This window comes from Rhinoraja longicauda, chromosome 25, assembly GCF_053455715.1.
Source record: "Rhinoraja longicauda isolate Sanriku21f chromosome 25, sRhiLon1.1, whole genome shotgun sequence".
In the NCBI taxonomy this organism is placed as follows: Eukaryota; Metazoa; Chordata; class Chondrichthyes; order Rajiformes; family Arhynchobatidae; genus Rhinoraja; species Rhinoraja longicauda.
In genome coordinates this window covers 26,685,590-26,704,624 of record NC_135977.1, presented here as the reverse complement: position 1 = coordinate 26,704,624, position 19,035 = coordinate 26,685,590, and the positions used below count along the sequence as shown (strand labels likewise).

General features: G+C 46.5%; 1 protein-coding gene across 2 annotated transcripts in view; it reads right to left on the bottom strand.

Moving 5' to 3' along the window:
- Positions 1-19,035, bottom strand: part of sdsl (serine dehydratase-like) — a 47,160-nt gene that overhangs the window by 9,193 nt on the left and 18,932 nt on the right. For both annotated transcript variants that reach the window (XM_078421206.1, XM_078421207.1), the window contains exons 4-5: positions 18,149-18,288; positions 7,374-7,462 (exon numbers count right to left, since the gene is read on the bottom strand). In XM_078421206.1, coding sequence (XP_078277332.1) covers positions 7,374-7,462; positions 18,149-18,288 — 229 coding nt within the window. The remainder of the gene's footprint in view (positions 1-7,373; positions 7,463-18,148; positions 18,289-19,035) is intronic.

Genomic DNA, 19,035 nt, shown 5'->3' with positions numbered 1-19,035 from the left:
CTCTTGAACACAACCATCAGGCTCTTGAACACAACCATCAGGCTCTTGAACACAACCATCAGGCTCTTGAACACAACCATCAGGCTCTTGAACACAACTCAACACAACGACTAACCTCAACTATGAACCTCCATGGATTGTCTTTGGTTGCACTAAGGACTCTGGGGGGGGGGGGGGGGAATGCACGAGTAATGTGGTTATTAATGTATTTAATTTTTGTTTACTATAAATTATCACTGTATGTAAGATAGAGCTATAGGGGCTAGTGGAATCAAGGGATATGGGGAGAAGTTGGGCACAGGTTACTGATTGTGGATGATCACAATGAATGGTGGTGCTGGCTCAAAGGGCCGAATGGCCTCTTCCTGCACCTATTTTCTATGTTTCCACATGTTTCTATGACTTGTGCTTGCATGTCTGAATGCAGCTACAAGTACGAAGTGAATCTTTCCGTTGTCGGTCCATATGACAATTAAACACTCATGACCCTCGGTCGGAGAGCAAGATATTAGTTTTATGCTCAAGATTCTGGCATCAGCAGTCTCTTGTGTCTCGACCATCTATTAATGATGGCTGCCCAATTTAACAAGCTCACAATAGACAATAGACAATAGACAATAGACAATAGGTGCAGGAGTAGGCCATTCAGCCCTTCGAGCCAGCACCGCCATTCAATGCGATCATGGCTGATCACTATCAATCAGTACCCCGTTCCTGCCTTCTCCCCATACCCCCTCACTCCGCTATCCTTAAGAGCTCTATCCAGCTCTCTCTTGAAAGCATCCAACGAACTGGCCTCCACTGCCTTCTGAGGCAGAGAATTCCACACCTTCACCACCCTCTGACTGAAAAAGTTCTTCCTCATCTCCGTTCTAAATGGCCTACCCCTTATTCTCAAACTGTGGCCCCTTGTTCTGGACTCCCCCAACATTGGGAACATGTTATCTGCCTCTAATGTGTCCAATCCCCTAATTATCTTATATGTTTCAATAAGATCCCCCCTCATCCTTCTAAATTCCAGTGTATACAAGCCCAATCGCTCCAGCCTTTCAACATACGACAGTCCCGCCATTCCGGGAATTAATCTAGTGAACCTACGCTGCACGCCCTCCATAGCAAGAATATCCTTCCTCAAATTTGGAGACCAAAACTGCACACAGTACTCCAGGTGCGGTCTCACCAGGGCCCGGTACAACTGTAGAAGGACCTCTTTGCTCCTATACTCAACTCCTCTTGTTACGAAGGCCAACATTCCATTGGCTTTCTTCACTGCCTGCTGAACCTGCATGCTTCCTTTCATTGACTGATGCACTAGGACACCCAGATCTCGTTGAACTCCCCCTCCTCCTAACTTGACACCATTCAGATAATAATCTGCCTTTCTATTCTTACTTCCAAAGTGAATAACCTCACACTTATCTACATTAAACTGCATCTGCCATGTATCCGCCCACTCACACAACCTGTCCAGGTCACCCTGCAGCCTTATTGCATCTTCCTCACAATTCACACTACCCCCCAACTTAGTATCATCTGCAAATTTGCTAATGGTACTTTTAATCCCTTCGTCTAAGTCATTAATGTATATCGGAAATAGCTGGGGTCCCAGCACCGAACCTTGCGGTACCCCACTGGTCACTGCCTGCCATTCCGAAAGGGACCCATTTATCCCCACTCTTTGCTTTCTGTCTGTTAACCAATTTTCTATCCATGTCAGTACCCTACCCCCAATACCATGTGCCCTAATTTTGCCCACTAATCTCCTATGTGGGACCTTGTCGAAGGCTTTCTGAAAGTCGAGGTACACCACATCCACTGACTCTCCCTTGTCAATTTTCCTAGTTACATCCTCAAAAAATTCCAGTAGATTTGTCAAGCATGATTTCCCCTTCGTAAATCCATGCTGACTCGGAACGATCCCGTTACTGCTATCCAAATGCTCAGCAATTTCGTCTTTTATAATTGACTCCAGCATTTTCCCCACCACTGATGTCAGACTAACTGGTCTATAATTACCCGTTTTCTCTCTCCCTCCTTTCTTAAAAAGTGGGATAACATTTGCTATTCTCCAATCCACAGGAACTGATCCTGAATCTATAGAACATTGAAAAATGATCTCCAATGCTTCCACTATTTCTAGAGCCACCTCCTTAAGTACTCTGGGATGCAGACCATCAGGCCCTGGGGATTTATCAGCCTTCAGTCCCATCAGTCTACCCAAAACCATTTCCTGCCTAATGTGGATTTCCTTCAGTTCCTCCATCACCCTAGGTTCTCCAGCCCCTAGAACATTTGGGAGATTGTGTGTATCTTCCTCAGTGAAGACAGATCCAAAGTAACGGTTTAACTCGTCTGCCATTTCTTTGTTCCCCATAATAAACTCCCCTGCTTCTGTCTTCAAGGGACCCACATTTGCCTTGACTATTTTTTTCCTCTTCACGTACCTAAAAAAACTTTTGCTATCCTCCTTTATATTATTGGCTAGTTTACCCTCGTACCTCATCTTTTCTCCTCGTATTGCCTTTTTAGTTAACTTTTGTTGCTCTTTAAAAGAGTCCCAATCCTCTGTCTTCCCACTCTTCTTTGCTATGTTATACTTCCTCTCCTTAATTTTTATGCTGTCCCTGACTTCCCTTGTCAGCCACAGGTGTCTCTTACTCCCCTTAGAGTCTTTCCACCTCTTTGGAATAAATTGATCCTGCAACCTCTGCATTATTCCCAGGAATACCTGCCATTGCTGTTCTACCGTCTTCCCTGCTAGGGCCTCCTTCCAATCAATTTTGGCCAGCTCCCGCCTCATGCCTCTGTAATCCCCTTTGCTATACTGCAATACCGACACTTCCGATTTTCCCTTCTGCCTTTCCATTTGCAGAGTAAAACTTATCATGTTGTGATCACTGCCTCCTAATGGCTCTTTTACCTCTAGTCCCCTTACCAGATCAGGATCATTACACAACACTAAATCCAGAATTGCCTTCTCCCTGGTAGGCTCCAGTACAAGCTGTTCTAAGAATCCATCTCGAAGGCACTCTACAAACTCTCTTTCCTGGGGTCCATTTCCAACCTGATTTTCCCAGTCTACCTGCATGTTGAAATCTCCCATAACCACCGTAGCATTACATTTTTGACACGCCAATTTTATCTCCTGATTTAACTTGCACCCTAAGTCGAGGCTACTGTTTGGGGGCCTATAGATAACTCCCATTAGGGTCTTTTTACCCTTACAATTTCTCATTTCTATCCATACTGATTCAACATCTCCTGATTCTATGTCAAATGTGGTATTTAGTTGTTTAGCCATGCATCCAGACACGTGGCACAGTGTGGTACCACATTTGCTATCAGCGCATACCCCATCAACTTCACTTCACCCGCTGTGCCATAAAACACGTCCAGTGCCAAGCTACTCCATCAGCTACCTTCAGGTCCTGTCCACAACTTGCACATTCTCTTCCTTCACATTTTGTACATGACTTTTAAAATCCCTTTGTGTGCTCAAACATTAGAAAATATGTGAATCACCCAACAGGTCTTTTAAAACTTTTGCCCTCTAATTTGGTTAATTGGAACTATCGAACTCAAACCCCTCAAAACTTTGTTGCTAAAAGATCGAAGGTTTTTCCTATCCATCTGTCCTGGATAGAGCTGAAATATATAAAACATAAAATGCTGGGGTAACTCGGCAGGTCAGGCAGTATCTATGGAGAGAGAAACAGGTTTAACATTTCAGGACAAACGCCCACTTTCATCAGAGCTGCAAACATCGAAAGATAAATCAAGATGTAGAGACATCAAAAGAAAAATTCTGTGATGAAGTGGATAATAAAAATGATCTGACCTAAATTATATTCTACCGTCAGTTTGCAATGGGGATGGTGAGGTTTAACAAAGATTCTTTAACAAAACACTTGGTAAAATCCTGGTATATCAGAGTTGCAATGTTACTGTTTCCAACAATATTGGGGTGGCACGGTGGCGCAGCGGTAGAGTTGCTGCCTTGCAGCGCTGGAGACCCAGGTTCGATCCTGACAACAGGCACTGTCTGTATGGAGTTTGTACATTCTCCTCGTGACCGCGTGGGTTTTCTCCGGGTGCTCCGGCTTCCTCCCACACTCCAAAGACCTACACGGTTGTACGCTAATTGGCTTTGGTAAAAATTGTAAATCGTCCCTGGTGTGTGGTGTGTAGGATAGCGTTAGTGTACGGGGTGATCGATGGTTGGCCTGTTTCCACGTTGTATCTCCAAAATAAACTACATTTAACATTTTTCAGTGCGATTCGATTTCTATTTTAATTTAATTTAATAACTTCACATTTGTTGAAGGCTTCAATGATTTTTTTAGGTGGGATGGGGGGGGGGGGGGTCACAAAATTAATGCACACATCGGAGAAGCTAAAGACATTTTTAAAGCACAATGAAAAGGTAAAACCAAGCTTATCAATAATAACAGGTGCAGGTGCCAAATGCACAGATGTTCTCCCCAGTAGGTTTCCTAAAGAAAGATCAGTAATAACAAGCAGTAAATCAGGTGAGGTGCCTGTCATGCTGGGTATGAGAATAATTAGGGAAGGAGGGGTCTCAATTAGGTTAAATTTGTCATGTTTGCTTAGTAATCTACATGACTACAATACAACAGCAAAGGAGTCCAGGCTTGTAATTGATCAAACCAAGAACGCGAAGAGAAGTTAATGGACTGCAGTAGTTTGCGTACCTCCATCGATCACCAACAGTGTTTGTTTTAACTGGGTGAGTAAGCAAATACTGGAGACCAAGACATGCCAAGTAAATGATTGATTACATCAAACAGCAGACCTTGGGAGCAGGATACCTCATGCAGCAATAAAGCATTGTGAGAAATATTGCAAAACGGCCGCTGGTTGTAAATCGTCCATTCTCAAAAAAAAGGAAATCCAGCCGTGTCACTTAGCAGGCAACCGCGAAAAAAAGAAACGTCATGATTTATTCTGCTGAATCAGCGGTAACTGGCATGAAATGGTCGATATCACAAAATGCTGGAGTAACTCAGCGGGTCAGGCAGCATCTTTGGAGAGAAGGAATGGGTGACGTTTCGGGTCTCGACCCTTCATCGGGAGTCTCTTCGAGTCCTCTTCGGGTCTCGATCCGAAACGTCACCCATTCCTTCTCTCCAGAGATGCTGCCTGACCTGCTGAGTCACTCCAGCATTTTTGTGATACCTTCGATTTGTACCAGCATCTGCAGTTATTTTCCTGCACGGCATGAAATGGTCAATCGACTCACCTTTCTCAGCACTGCTCTTTTGAAAAGGTGAAACAGCACTTTGCAAAGCTGGAAACTTACTTTGGGAAAGGGGCACTCACTGACCCTTCAGAATGGGCACTTCAAAAGGGGACTTAAAACTACTCGGTGCTCTGACTAGTTTCCAAAGGCACAACAAACAGGCAATGGTGGGGACGCTGGGAGATCAGCAAGACCCTTGGAAAGAGAAACAGAGGTGACAGTTCAGGTCAGAAATACAAGAGTCATAGAGTCATGCAGTGTGGAAACAGGCCCTTCGGCCCAACTCTCTATGATTCTGGCAATAACAGTCCCCTTGCCCAAGACTTTATTTAGGCCTGGGAAATCAGTCCGATATCAGTCTCTGCACAAGGTGGGAGTCATTGAGGCTTTGCACAAGGCCCAGAAAAGGACAACACGGTTCATTCCTAATCACCCAAATTGCCCGGTTGGGGTTGAAGAGCTGGATTTCTATGAGGGCGGGCGGGCAGGATTTGACAGTACATCTACCAGTTGTGGTAAGTGATTCCTTATTGTGCATTTTTCGGAATGAATATTTCCTTACCATGTATAGTACCACTTAGTTTAGTTTAGAGAGATACAGCATGGAAACAGGACCTCAGGCCCATTGAGTTTATGCTGACTATCAATCACCCATTCACACTGGTTCAATGTGATCCCACTTGCTCATCCATCCCCCACGCACTTGGGGCAATTTCACAGAAGCCAATTAACCTACAAACCGAGACACCATCAAGATGTGGGAGGAAACAGGAACACCCGGAGGAAACCTACGCAGTCTTTAGACTTTAAACATTGGAGATACAGCGCAGAAACAGGCCCTTCTGCCCAACGAGTCCATGTCAGCCAGCGACCACCCTGTACACTAGCACTACCACCCACACACATACACACACACATACACACACGGGACAATTTACTTTTTTTTAAAAAACCCAAGCCAATTAACCGACAAACCTGCACGTCTTTGGAGTGTGGGAGGAGACCGGAGCACCCGGAGAAAACCCACGCACACGGTCACAGGGAGAATATGCAAACTCAGCACTAAAGTCAGTACTGAACTTGGGTCTCTGTCTGTGCGAGGCAGCAGCTCTACCAGCTGTGCCACCTCAATAGTACTGATTCTTGACTGCATCACACCATATGTGACAGTGTGTCACTTTCATTTATCGACTCTTGTCCCCTCCCTGTTAGGGTTTCTTGCCAGGTGATTCATTGCACGTGAACCCCTGCTACCAGGTCCGAAATGTGCCATGGGTGGTAATGATTCACGACCCGTCACTCTCAGAACCTTTTCCCAAAGTTTTACAACAAGAGTTTTAAACAAAAAATTATTTGGTTCGTGATTTGAAAAATACTTCCAAAATAAAACATTCCCACAACCGCAAAACCTCTTCTTCAATAGCATACGGATGATCTTGATCGTAATAGGTCATTTAAGAAGGAAATATGAAAAATAAATTACTTACAAGTTTCATGTTGCTCTGGTGGACAGCAATCATCAGTACAGTTCAGAGATACAGCGCGGAAACAGACCCTTTGGCCTATCCAGACCTGTGGACTAGTTCTATACTACTCTCTTGGGACAAGAAGCCAATTAACCTGCAAACCTGCGCGTCTTTGAAGGTTGGGAGGAAAACAGAGTACCTGGAGAAATCCCATGCAGTCACAGGGAGAGTGTACAAACTCCGTACAGACAGCACCCGTAGTCAGGATCCAACCCGGATCTCTAAGGTAGCAACTCTACCGCTGCACCACTGTGCCACTCTAATTTTTTTTTAAAAAGCGCTATTCTACCCATGTTTTGGCACGGCCGATAACGGATGCAGATCGTCCCCAGGCTTTGGCAGGGTTCTGTTCCTGTGAACTGTCCGTAACCCAAACAGGTCGCAAGTCGGAAAATGCGTCCGTGTGCCAAGTTCCCGCACGGCGGACGATACCTGCAGCCCCGCAGCAAGCGCATCGCCGCCTGTCTCCCAAACATTCGCTCGCATGCAAGGCTGCACTTTAGTCAGCCGTCCGTAAGCTGTGGAGGATTTGTACTCTTGAGGTAACTGAACCAGCTGAACTGACAGATCCTTTGCAGAAACCTTACCAGATCAAGGGGTGATCAAATGGAGGTACGTAAACCCAGCCGTCTTTTTCAGATAGTTTCAATGCTTGGTCGTTAGCATCATCCCAAACCTAGTAAAAGATAAAGAAAGGTGGAGGAGTAGGGCCTTAATAATTCAGAAACCATTGTTCAAATATCCTTTTGTCAAATAAGCAGCATATTTGTCTGCTAAATACAGCTTTGCCTGCAAGCGTGGCACAATGTTCATCATTCACTGCATTCTTTACAACTTCCAGGTTTGTGGATTTACAATCAGCTTTGTCCTCTACGTGTCAGCATAAAGGCAAGCAAAGAAATAATATTCTATTTTTCCCCCCAAGTGGTTAGCAACTAACTGTGCATTTTGAACTTTCGATTACTCCTCATAGCATTATCTCAAATTATTACCTTGCAAAATGAGTGACTTTTGAATTAAAGTGGCATCTTTCCTGCTGTTAAGGTAGATAGCACCCAATCAGCGTTTTTTTAAAAAGCAGTCATTCTATCAATTCAACCCTAAGAAATCTCAAGATAAAGCAGCTTCTTTCATGCAATCGAAGAAATGAACCAATATAGGAATTCAAAGCCACTAGCGAAGGTTGGTTGATATAATTGTATCCTCTGACCTTGGTTTCCACGATCAAAAAGAAAGCAAGGGGAATGCCAACACTAGGAGGCCAAAAATATATTATTATCATTAATAAATCCAATAGAGAATTCAGGAGAAGCCTCTTTACGCAGAAGTGCTAGGATGTGGAACTCACGAACACAAGTAGTTGCTGCAAATGGCAGATGCATTTAAAGTGACACTCGATAACACACAAGGAGATAGGAACATGATGACATGCCAATAAGATTAACGACAGGATCAGGCGAGGTATGTTCTGGGCCAAATGACCGGTTTCTGTGGGCACAAGAAACCACAGAGGCACAGGCATGTCAGGGTTGTTGCAGAGTGAGTGGAGAAGGGTCAAGAAGGGTCACGTTCAAGAAGGGTCTCGACCCGAAACGTCACCCATTCCTTCTCTCCTGAGATGCTGCCTGACCTGCTGAGTTACTCCAGCATTTTGTGAATAGGAACCACAGATATCAGTTTACAAAAAAACTCACAAAGTGCCGGAGTAACTCAGCGAGTCAGGCAGCATCTCCAAATTTACGTTTCAGGTTGGGACCCTTCTGTGGACTGATGAGTCTATCTGAAGAAACGTCCCAAGCAGAAACGTCACTTGTCCATGTTCTCCAGAGATGCTGCCTGACTCACTGAGTTACTCCAGCATTTTGCATTTTGTGTGTTTTTTTAACCTGTGCTGGACATTACATGATTGTGCTTAAAATAAAGGGCAAGATTGATCATGAGAGCTGATGGTTTGTGTGGTCATGGGTGTGTTTGTTTAATTCTAACAGCTTTAGCTACACGACACCCATATATTGACAGCAACTAACTTAAAGAGCGGTCTTCAAAAGATTCCTCCAAAGAAAACTTCTCGAGATTCAAGTTATAAAAAGATTTTCATCACGGCTAGTTTTAAAATAAGTGGGTGTGCCAATGTGGGGACTGCTTTTACTGGCACTTCTATTCACTGCTCCGGAGATTGGCAGGATTTGGGGTGTAAGTGAGATACACTTAGTCACGTGTTTAGGGTTTAATATACTGCAAGGTTCGAGAACTACAGACTGAGTAAAGCGATCATGCAATTAACACAACAAATATTATTTCCACACATATGTTCTAGGAAACAAATATTTACTTCATGTTTTTTTTTAATGACTGTGTTCTGTGATGAGTTTAAGATGGAAGTCTTGGCTCATTCTCGGGCTGAGTCAGGGCAATAGTTTACGATCTACAAGAGACCGGTGCGCACAGGCCGGCACGGTGGCGCAGTGGTAGAGTTGCTGCTTGACAGCGCCAGAGTCCCGAGTTCAATCCTGACGATGGGTGCTGTCTGCACGGAGTTTGTACGTTCTCCCCATGACCTACGTGGGTTTTCTCCAGGTGCGCCAGTTTCCTCCCACACTCCAAAGGCGTACAGGTTTGTAGGCTAATTGGCTTCAGTAAAATTGTGAATTGTCCCTGGTGTGTGTAGGATAGTGCTAGGGTGCGGAGATCGCTGGTCGGCGCGGACTCGCTGGGCTGAAGGGCCTCTTTCCACGCTGCATCAGGTGGTGAGTATAGTTCAAGTACAGACACTCCCCGACTAACACAGACGTTATGTTCCGTGAACCCTTACATAAGTCAGATTTAACACAAGTCACGATCACCAACCCCGTCCCCTGCCTAAAATAACTCACTGAGAGTGTTTGAGGCCCAGCCCAAATTGGAGGAACACCACCTCATATTTCGCTTGGGCAGTTTACACCCCAGCGGTATGAGCATTGACCTCTAACTTCAGATAGTCCCTGCTTTCTCCCTCTCTACCCTCCCACTTCCCAGTTCTCCCACCAGTCTTCCTGTCTCCCACTACATCCTATCTTTGTCCAGCTCCTTCCCCTGACATCAGTCTGAAGAAGGGTCTCGACCTGAAACGTCACCCATTCCTTCTCTCCAGCGATGCTGCCTGCCCCGCTGAGTTACTCCAGCATTTTGTGTCTACCTTCGATTTAAAGCAGCATCTGCAGTTTTCTTTCCTTCACTGAGAGTGTTAGCTGTCTCAGCAACGTCTGACTGAGTCCAGGGCACTTTCTGCGGCGCACAGCATTCTGGGTAAGCACGGCCACCATTGCCGGCTTATTTCTGACGTAAACTTGAATGATGTACAGTGTTGTGGAAATTACAAACTGCCTTGATTGCACCAGGGACTGAATACAGAGTTGTTTACGTACGGGCCAATTTATGTAGGTCGCCTATTACGTACGTTGGGAGTGTCAGCAATCCACTTTAAGTAAAACAGCTAATCGCCATATTAATGCAAGGTCACAACACGGATTCAGAATGGGTTCATGAGGAACTGCAGATGCTGCAATCTTGAGTAAAACACAAAGTGCTGGAGTAACAGCAGGTCAGGCAGCATCTGTGGAGGGGAAGGATAAGCGATAATTTTGGGTCGGGACACTTCTTTAGATGGGAGTGCTTGCAGGTAAAATAGTTTTACTGACAACACACTTTACTGTAATCTCAAATGGAGGCATAGCAAACAGGCTCGGTCACTTTGTCCCCATTGACGCTCAGTCCAAAGCTGCACACTTGTTAGAGCCATGCATGAAAACCTATCTGGTGGTGTAAGGAAACTGAACCACCAGTGCATGAGCAACTGCAATCCAACTGAAGACTCCTTCAAAAAAGCCTCAGTGTAAAAGGACATACCTTTAGAATGGAAATGAGAAGGATTTTCTACAGCCGGAGTGTGTTAAATCTGTGGAATTCATTGGCACACACGTCGATTGAGGCCGTCATTGGGTGTTTTTAAAGCAAAGAGGTTCTAGATTAATACGGCATCAAAGATTGCAGGGAGAAGGCAGGAGAATGGAGTTGAGAGGGAAAAATAGATCAGCCATGATCAAATGGCAGAGTTGACCCGTTGGGCCGAATGGCCTAATTCTGCTCCTGTCTTATGGTGATGATCTTGCAACATATGTGTGGAGCACGATACGTAACTAGACCACTACATGAACACGGACAGCCCTTTTAACCTTCTGCCGACCATTCAGTTTTTACAGTAACTAGCAAATCCCGACGGGCAGAATTATCCACATTCTGCTGGGCTGCTGCCAAGCAGGCATAGCTCGCCCCCTGGGCTGTGCTGCCCAAATTGAGACTGGAGTGCCTTGCACACACTGTCAGATTCCAGCTGAGCATCAACAAATCATCAGTTTCACGGCGGACCCTTTGGCATTAAAATAATGCTGGAAGTGGATACCTGGCTGGGAGACTGCAGCGCTAAGTCAACAGTATTCTTCATCCGTTTCCAAACATTAGTCTGCTGTGGATAAACATCGCTCAACACATTTGTTGCTCAGATACACACACAAAGTGCTGGAGAAACGCAGCATCTCTGGAGGAAAAGGATGGTTGATGTTTCGGGTCGGGACACTTCTTCAGACTGCAGCATTCCCGTTTCTCACAATCTGCCTTAAGTCCTTCCTACAGAACGTAGAACTGAAAAGACACTACATGCTGGAGTAACTCAGCGGGTCAGGCAGCATCTCAGGAGAAAAGGAATAGGTGACGTTTTTAGGGTCTCAACTCAATCCTTTTTCTCCAGAGATGCTGCCTGACCCGTTGAGTTGCGCCAGCACTTTGCGTCGACCTTCGGTAGAAAACCCAGCATCTGCAGTTCTTTGTTGCCACATTTTGGCTTTGTTCCTCACTGTGTCACACTTTTATCCTGTGAAGACTGCCGCAGATGACAGGCTTAGGAACCACCATATTATCAGTGAAATTGTCTAACTAAAATGACCGTTTGAAGGCAACGTTAAACACTCACAGAAAAATATCCCACCTGCGGGGGGAGAGATATAGAATCAAAATTAGATTTAATCCATGATTTAATGCTGCCTGTAGCTCAAGACACAATTCACTGCCGAATTAATGTACCCGTTCACAAAAAAAAACCAAGAGGTCGGTTATGTAAATAAGATTCATCATCATGGAAATAAGGTTCACTGTAATGCAAATGAGAAGTCTGCTTTGTTCATCTAAATGTTCATGGCAGTAACCCGACTGTGGCATAGAGAAATGCAACAGATGGTTTTGCACGCAAGATGAATGCAGTGAAAGGGTTAAAACTTGACCTTGATCTTGAACTTATCGCTTCACTTATTTCGTCAAAAGGTGCTGATGCTTCTATTTCACGACCATACTCAACAAAACCTTGTGTCGATCTTCGGTACAAACCGGCATCTGCAGTTACTCCCCCAACAAAAGTACTGGAGTTTAACAGAAGCAGAGTGACTTGCTAGTCTGGTTTAGTGTGTAGGGAATGGGAGGGGAAGCAACTAGGAAACCTCAGTGGGGTGGAGTGCCACGTTAAGAGGTGGCTCAATGGGTAACAACGGAATGAAACCATAAGACAAAGGTGCAGAATTAAGCCATTCAGCCCATCAAGTCTACTCCGCCATTCAAACATGGCTGGTATGGTATCATGTGGTAAAGAAACTTTTACTTAGGCCATTAACACTCCATGTGCCATCATGGCAGGACCAAGAACTTCAGAACAAGTATAGTTTGACCATTGATGCTGGAGTAACTCAGCGGGTCAGGCAGCAGCTCAGGAGAGAAGGAGTGGGTGATGTTTCGGGTCGAGACCCTTCTTCAGACTCAACCCGAAACGTCATCCATTCCTGCTCCCCTAAGATGCTGCCTGACCCGCTAAGTTACTCCAGCATATTGTGAGATCTTCGATTTGTACCAGCATCTGCAGTTATTTCCCTACATAGTTTGACCATTGAGATCCTTTTGGATACCCGGACGTGAAGAGGCCAGGATGATTGTTCTCCTTCCATGGCATAAAAAATGATGAGAAAGTCTAAAATCATCATCTGTGCATTTCCCTCCACAAATGCTGAGTTCTGAGGGCAGATTTTCTTTCTGTGTGAGAAATAGGAGATTGATATAGTCCTGATGGAGTTCAATGCTGTGAAGCTGGAATATCTCCAATATATAAGGGGTCGGCCATTTAGAACAGAGATGAGGAAAAACATTTTCAGTCAGAGAGTTGTGAATCTGTGGAATTCTCTGGGGTTAGTAGGTTAATTGGCTTTTGTAAATTGTCCCTCTTGTGTAGGATAGAACTAGTGTCCAGTGTGATTGTTGGTCGGCCCAGACTCGGTAGGCCGAAGGGCCCGTTTCCAGGCTGTATCTCGAAAGTGAACTAAACTATACTAAACTAAGCTAAGCTAAACTAAACTAAATTTTGCTATGAATTCACGTTCATATTACTCTTTTATTGGCAGCTAGGTTGCAATGCTCCCCATAATTGCAGGAGCACAGCGCTGAGCCCAGGAGGGCAAGGATGCCCCACCTGTCTGTGGATTATGAGAGTGTCACTGAATGCCACTGACAAGTAGCAAGAGACCAGCATGAGATCTCGGATCTCAGGACTGAGATTCTTTCATTCCGGGCTCGTGTGCCTGAAGGGCGATGTAGTGGCACTGCTGGTCGAGCTGCTGCCTCGCAGTGCCAGAGACTCGCGTTCGATTCTGACCTCGGGTGCTGTCTGTGTGGAGTTTGCACGTTCTCCCTGTGACCACGTGGGTTTGCTCCAGTTTCCTCCCACATCCCAAACATGGGTGTGTAGGTGAGTGGCCTGAGTGGATGTGTAGGGAGTGGATGGCAAAGTGGGATAGCACAGGACTGCCTGTGAACGGGTGATCAATGGTCGACGTGGACTCTTTGTGGGCCGATGGGCCTGTTTCCGTGCTGTATCTCTAAACTCAACTCACCAGGCAGGGTCCAATGTTTTGCCATTATCTGCTGATGACCTGTCTGGCTGCGGGGGTGCCTGACATCCATGGGCCTCCTGCACAGGAGCTGCAACCTGCACTGGCAGGGTGTGCAGTGGGGGAACCATGCAGAGCCAGACTGACCTCCAGTGCAGGAGCAAGCAAAAGTGGAGCTTAAGAGCGCAGCTTCTGATCTTGTGTAAACGCACCAGGGTTTTGCACATTGCATCTGAAGTGTGCAATGTACTTTGCCATGCCGATACACAACATATTAGGTCTTTGTTTTGCCACAGACACATTTGGTTCCTTCTAGTCTAGCTCTTCCAAATTTAGAGGGGGGGGGGCATTTCAAAATGCAGGCCGTCTACTTCTAATTGAACAGATTTGCTCCAGACGATGTTCTTACCCCCCCCCCCCCCCCTTGTCCTCGTCTGTGCCCCTCAAGTGGGGCAATGCTGGTGACCTGCTGGTCAGCTCATTAACCCAGCCAGCCATGGGACAAGACAGAGACAGTCCTCAGCCACTATCAGCACAGAGAGCGGACAAATGTAGGACAGACATCAATTATGCATTCCCCACCCAGCCCAACACTTTGCTAAATATGCAAGATACTTGAACCTATTTCAAACACATTGACAAACAGATGGACAGGGAGGGCTCAGCATTAATACCTTGTAGGCTTTACTAAAAATACATCAAAGACTATTAATACATTCTTATTACTTTTTTAGCAAACTGTTGTCAACACCTTCCATAGCTCCAAGGGCGGCTGGCGCAGCGGTAGAGTTGCTGCCTCACAGCGCCAGAGACCCGGGTTCAATCCTGACCACGGGGTGCAGTCTGTACGGAGTTTGTGCGTTCTCCCCGTGACGTTTCTCCGGGTGCTCTGGTTTCCTCGCAAGCTCCCAACACGTACAGGTTTGTAGGTTAGTTTGGCTTCGGTAAAAATTGTAAGTTGTCACTGGTGTGTAGGATAGAGCTAGTGCACGGGGATCACCGGTCGGCACGGACGCGGCGGGCCGAAGAGCTGGTTTCCGCGCTATATCACGAAACTGAAACCGAACTAATCTCCAGTTAAAAATGTTGTCTGTTCTGCCGTTGTAATGAACTTTACGTGCACAATGGGGTTTTTTTTGTACGATGGCCAGTGAACAGAAGGTGACATGGTTAAGATCTGGCCAACTGGGCAAGATGTTGAGTGGCATGCAAGGTTTGTTCAGTTCAATGAGCCAGAAAATTCAAAGTGAACCAAATGGAGAGGCGAGAGAAGCGAAACCCAATGAATGCAGTGGGTGTGGATCCCATGCACCAACGCCGAGATTAATCGGAATTGGAATAGTGGCTAACAGCAGGACTCAGCAGGTTTAACAGCAGACTCATTGAATCTGAACTGACTGTCTCAAACCACTAACTTCACAATGTCTTTGAAATGCCTCTGAATACAGGCACAGCTGTTGAACTAAACTACCGAATGCAATGTACAGAACGAGAAAACACAGAGCTGTCTGTTCCAACATCTGCAGAGAATTATCAAATTACTTATTCATTCCTTTCATATTCCAGCAAATTATTTTCACCCGCCAATATCTTGAAGTAAAAGCAAAAGTACAGAGCTGCACCAGGATGATTTATTCACCAATACACCGCCAATCTTCATTCAAACAATTGCCAGTAAAAAAGGTGGAGGGACGTCTTTATCCCCCGGGCAAGACTGTTCCCAGATTATTGCAGTTTTGAGAGGTTGTTTTCCTAGATTCAGTACATTTTAATTCTGTGCATGTAGGGGGGTGGTGGGGGGGTTGGGGGAAACCTTTTTTCAAATCTCCTCCTCAACGGAGATGCGACCTTTACCGTGTCGTATCTCCGTTCGCGCTACGGCCTAACATCGTGGAGTCGGCGGCCTCCAGCTGGGATCGACCTCAAAGACTCCGGTCGCAGGGCCTGGACTTACCATCTCGGAGGCTTCGGCCGTGGGCCCTGCAGACCGCAACATCGGGAGTTCGCAGGTCCCTGGCTGGCGACCGGCTTTTGGGAGCTCGATCAACCCGCCCGCAGGCCCTTCATCGCCCTGCGTGGCCCGGCCGCAGCACTTTCCATCGCCCGGTGGGGGCTCAGGACTTTCATCGCCCTGCGTGGCTCGGCCGCAGCACTTTCCATCGCCCGGTGGGGGCTCAGGACTTTCATCGGCCTGCTCGGCTCGGCCCTGGGACTTTCCATCGCCCGGTGGGGGCTTCAAAAAGTTGGGAGCCTCGATCACCTCGTGGCACCACGGGAGAAGAATGAGGAGGAGATAAGACTTTGCCTTCCATCACAGTGAGGGTATGCCTAGAGCAATCACTGTGATGGCTGTTTTGTGTAAAAAATTATATCTGTGTGTCTTGTGCTTTTTAATGTCTACTGCCGGACCCTGACGTGAGAGGACGCTGGCGTTGTGTATTCGCCGCTTTTCCGTCAGGATAGTTTGTCTGTTTGTTTCTATGTTAATTGTTTTTGTAAAGCGCTTTGAGCATGTGATAAGGCGCTATATAAAATAAATGGATTATTATTATTATTATTATGTCCACCACTGATTTTCCGGCAAATCCTCCATTAATCCGGACAAAATTATGAGAAAGCACTTGAAATCCCCCCCCTGAACCCCACCCCCCCTGAAAATGTGGCGCCTTGGCTGGGTGAGGCGGCCGTTCTCAACCTCCTCACGACGTTCACGGCCGACGAAATGTGCCCCCAGCGGCCAAGACTGTGGAGCCATGGCCCAGCCGGAGCCAGCAGATCCGTTCCCATACCGACAACCTGCGCTGGCAGGTTGAACCTGTCCCCAGCGGCCAGGCCTCTGGAACTCTGGCCCAGCCGGAGCCAGCAGATCCGCTCCCATCGACAACGTCCAAGAGTGACTTTTTTAAAAAGATTTTTTTAGATTTAGAGATACAGCGCAGAAACAGGCCCTTCGGCCCACCGGGTCCGTGCCGCCCAGTGATCCCCGCACACTAACACTATCCTACACCCCACTAGGGACAATTTTTTTTTCACATTTGCCCAGCCAATTAACCTACATACCTGTACGTCTTTGGAGTGTGGGAGGAAACCGAAGATCTCGGAGAAAACCCACGCAGGTCACGGGGAGAACGTACAAACTCCGTACAGACAGCACCCGTAGTCAGGATCGAACCCGAGTCTCCGGCGCTGCATTCGCTGTAAGGCAGCAACACTACCGCTGCGCCACCGTGCCGCCCGGTTCACCCAGTTTGCGGCCCACTTTGCGGGCCGGTATCTCGACCCCCCCGCCCAAGGCCGTGACCTCTGTTGGTCCGGCAAAACGGATAATCCGGAGCAGCGCTGGAACCACGGGTGCCGGAAAATCGGTGGCGTATAACCCACATAAGTATTTTATTTAACCAACAAGCTGAACACTTCAGAATTTTCTGCTCTTGCAATACCGATGCTCTGCAACGTACGTAAGGGTTACGTCCCACCGTGGTGCATCTGTGGAATTCTTTGCTGTGGAGGCCAAGTCTTTGGGTATTTTTACAGCAGGTTCTTTATTAGTAAGGGTGTCAAAGGATTACGGGGAGAAGGCAGGAGAATGGAATTGAGAGGGAAAGACAAATCCGCCATGATCGAATGGCGGAGTAGACTCGATGGACCGAATGGTCTAATTCTGCTCCTGTGACTTATGACCTTAGGCGAACACATGCAACGTAAGTTGGAAGTGGAAGTGCTACTGCACAGGTGTAAATTTACTGTTTGATGCAGATACCAGGTGAGAGCTCCAACGCACAGACCACGGGGAAACTGCAATGTGGAGACCATGCGCGTCAGTGGGTTTAATTTTTTTTAGATTTTTAGATTTAGAGATACAGCGCAGAAACAGGCCCTTCGGCCCACCGAGTTCGCGCTGCCCAGCGATCCCCGCACACTAACACTATCCTACACCCACTAGGGACAATTTTTACATTTGCCCAGCCAATTAACCTACATACCTGTACGTCTTTGGAGTGTGGGAGGAAACCGAAGATCTCGCAGAAAACCCACGCAGGTCACGGGGAGAACGTACAAACTCCGTACAGACGGCGCCCGTAGTCAGGATCGAACCCGAGCCTCTGGCGCTGCATTCGCTGTAAGGCAGCAACTCTACCGCCACGCCACCGTGCCAAAAGAATTAAGTGCGAGTTTACATAACTCGCCTGTGCATATACCAGTCAGTGCTTATATAGAAAATCCCTTCAGCCATTCACACACTGATTCCAATATGTTAAAATAGAAAAACTTGGACTGAAATGGATGATCTTAGCAAATCTTCGTTTGGATTTAGAATTTCGGCTCATTGGTTCACCTCACCAACTTTACATCCTAAACCGTCCCATCACCTTAGTTCTGTAGGGCGTTTAACTAGGACTTACCTTGCCAACCACTTCGACGAGAGCTCCATATTCTTCCAACCTCTGAATGGTAAATTGCGGTGTGCTACTGGGCACCAGTATAGTGGCCGGAATCTGGAGCTTCTGGGCAGCATAGGCAGCAGCTAAACCAGCGTTTCCTCCTTGTGATTCAAAACACCCACAGGCGTTAGAACAACGTTGACCACTGATCGCTTTCACCTAGTAAGCAGATTTAGGCATCTCCTGCAAAGAGGCACCGAAACGTCACCCAATTTGTACATTCTCCCATGGGTTTTCTCCGGGAGCTCCACTTTCCTCCCACATCCCAAAATGGGGTAGGTTTGTAGGCTAATTGGCTTCAGTAAAATTGTAAATTGTCCCTAATTACTAGTCCTTAGTACAGGGATCGCTCGTCGGCGCGGACTCGGTGGGCCAAAGGGCTTGTTTCCGCTCTGTGTCTCTAAACTAAACTAAACTTGCTAATTGAGGATCGGGGGTATGGCAATACTCTACTGGACTGTTTGTAAGATAAAGAATTTCACTGTGTTAGCATTTCGCACATGTGACAATAAAAGCACTATTGAATTCAACAAAGCTTTTCAATTGCAAGTTAATTGTCAACAGGTCAGCGATCGTTTGATCAAAGACTGGCTTCCCTGATAACCTAATTGTTCAGCGTGGGATTGGGACAAACTGCTAACATAGTTCACTCATCCCACCCCTCACTGCACCTCCACCACCCTCTGCTTGTTAGTAATATGGTTGCAGCAACACCTCCTTCACAATGAAGGACACAAGAGTCAAGAGTGTCTTATTGTCATATGTCCCAGATAGAACAAGGAAATTCTTACTTGCAGCAGCACAACAGAATATGTAAACATATATTTATATATGAAGGAACTGCAGAT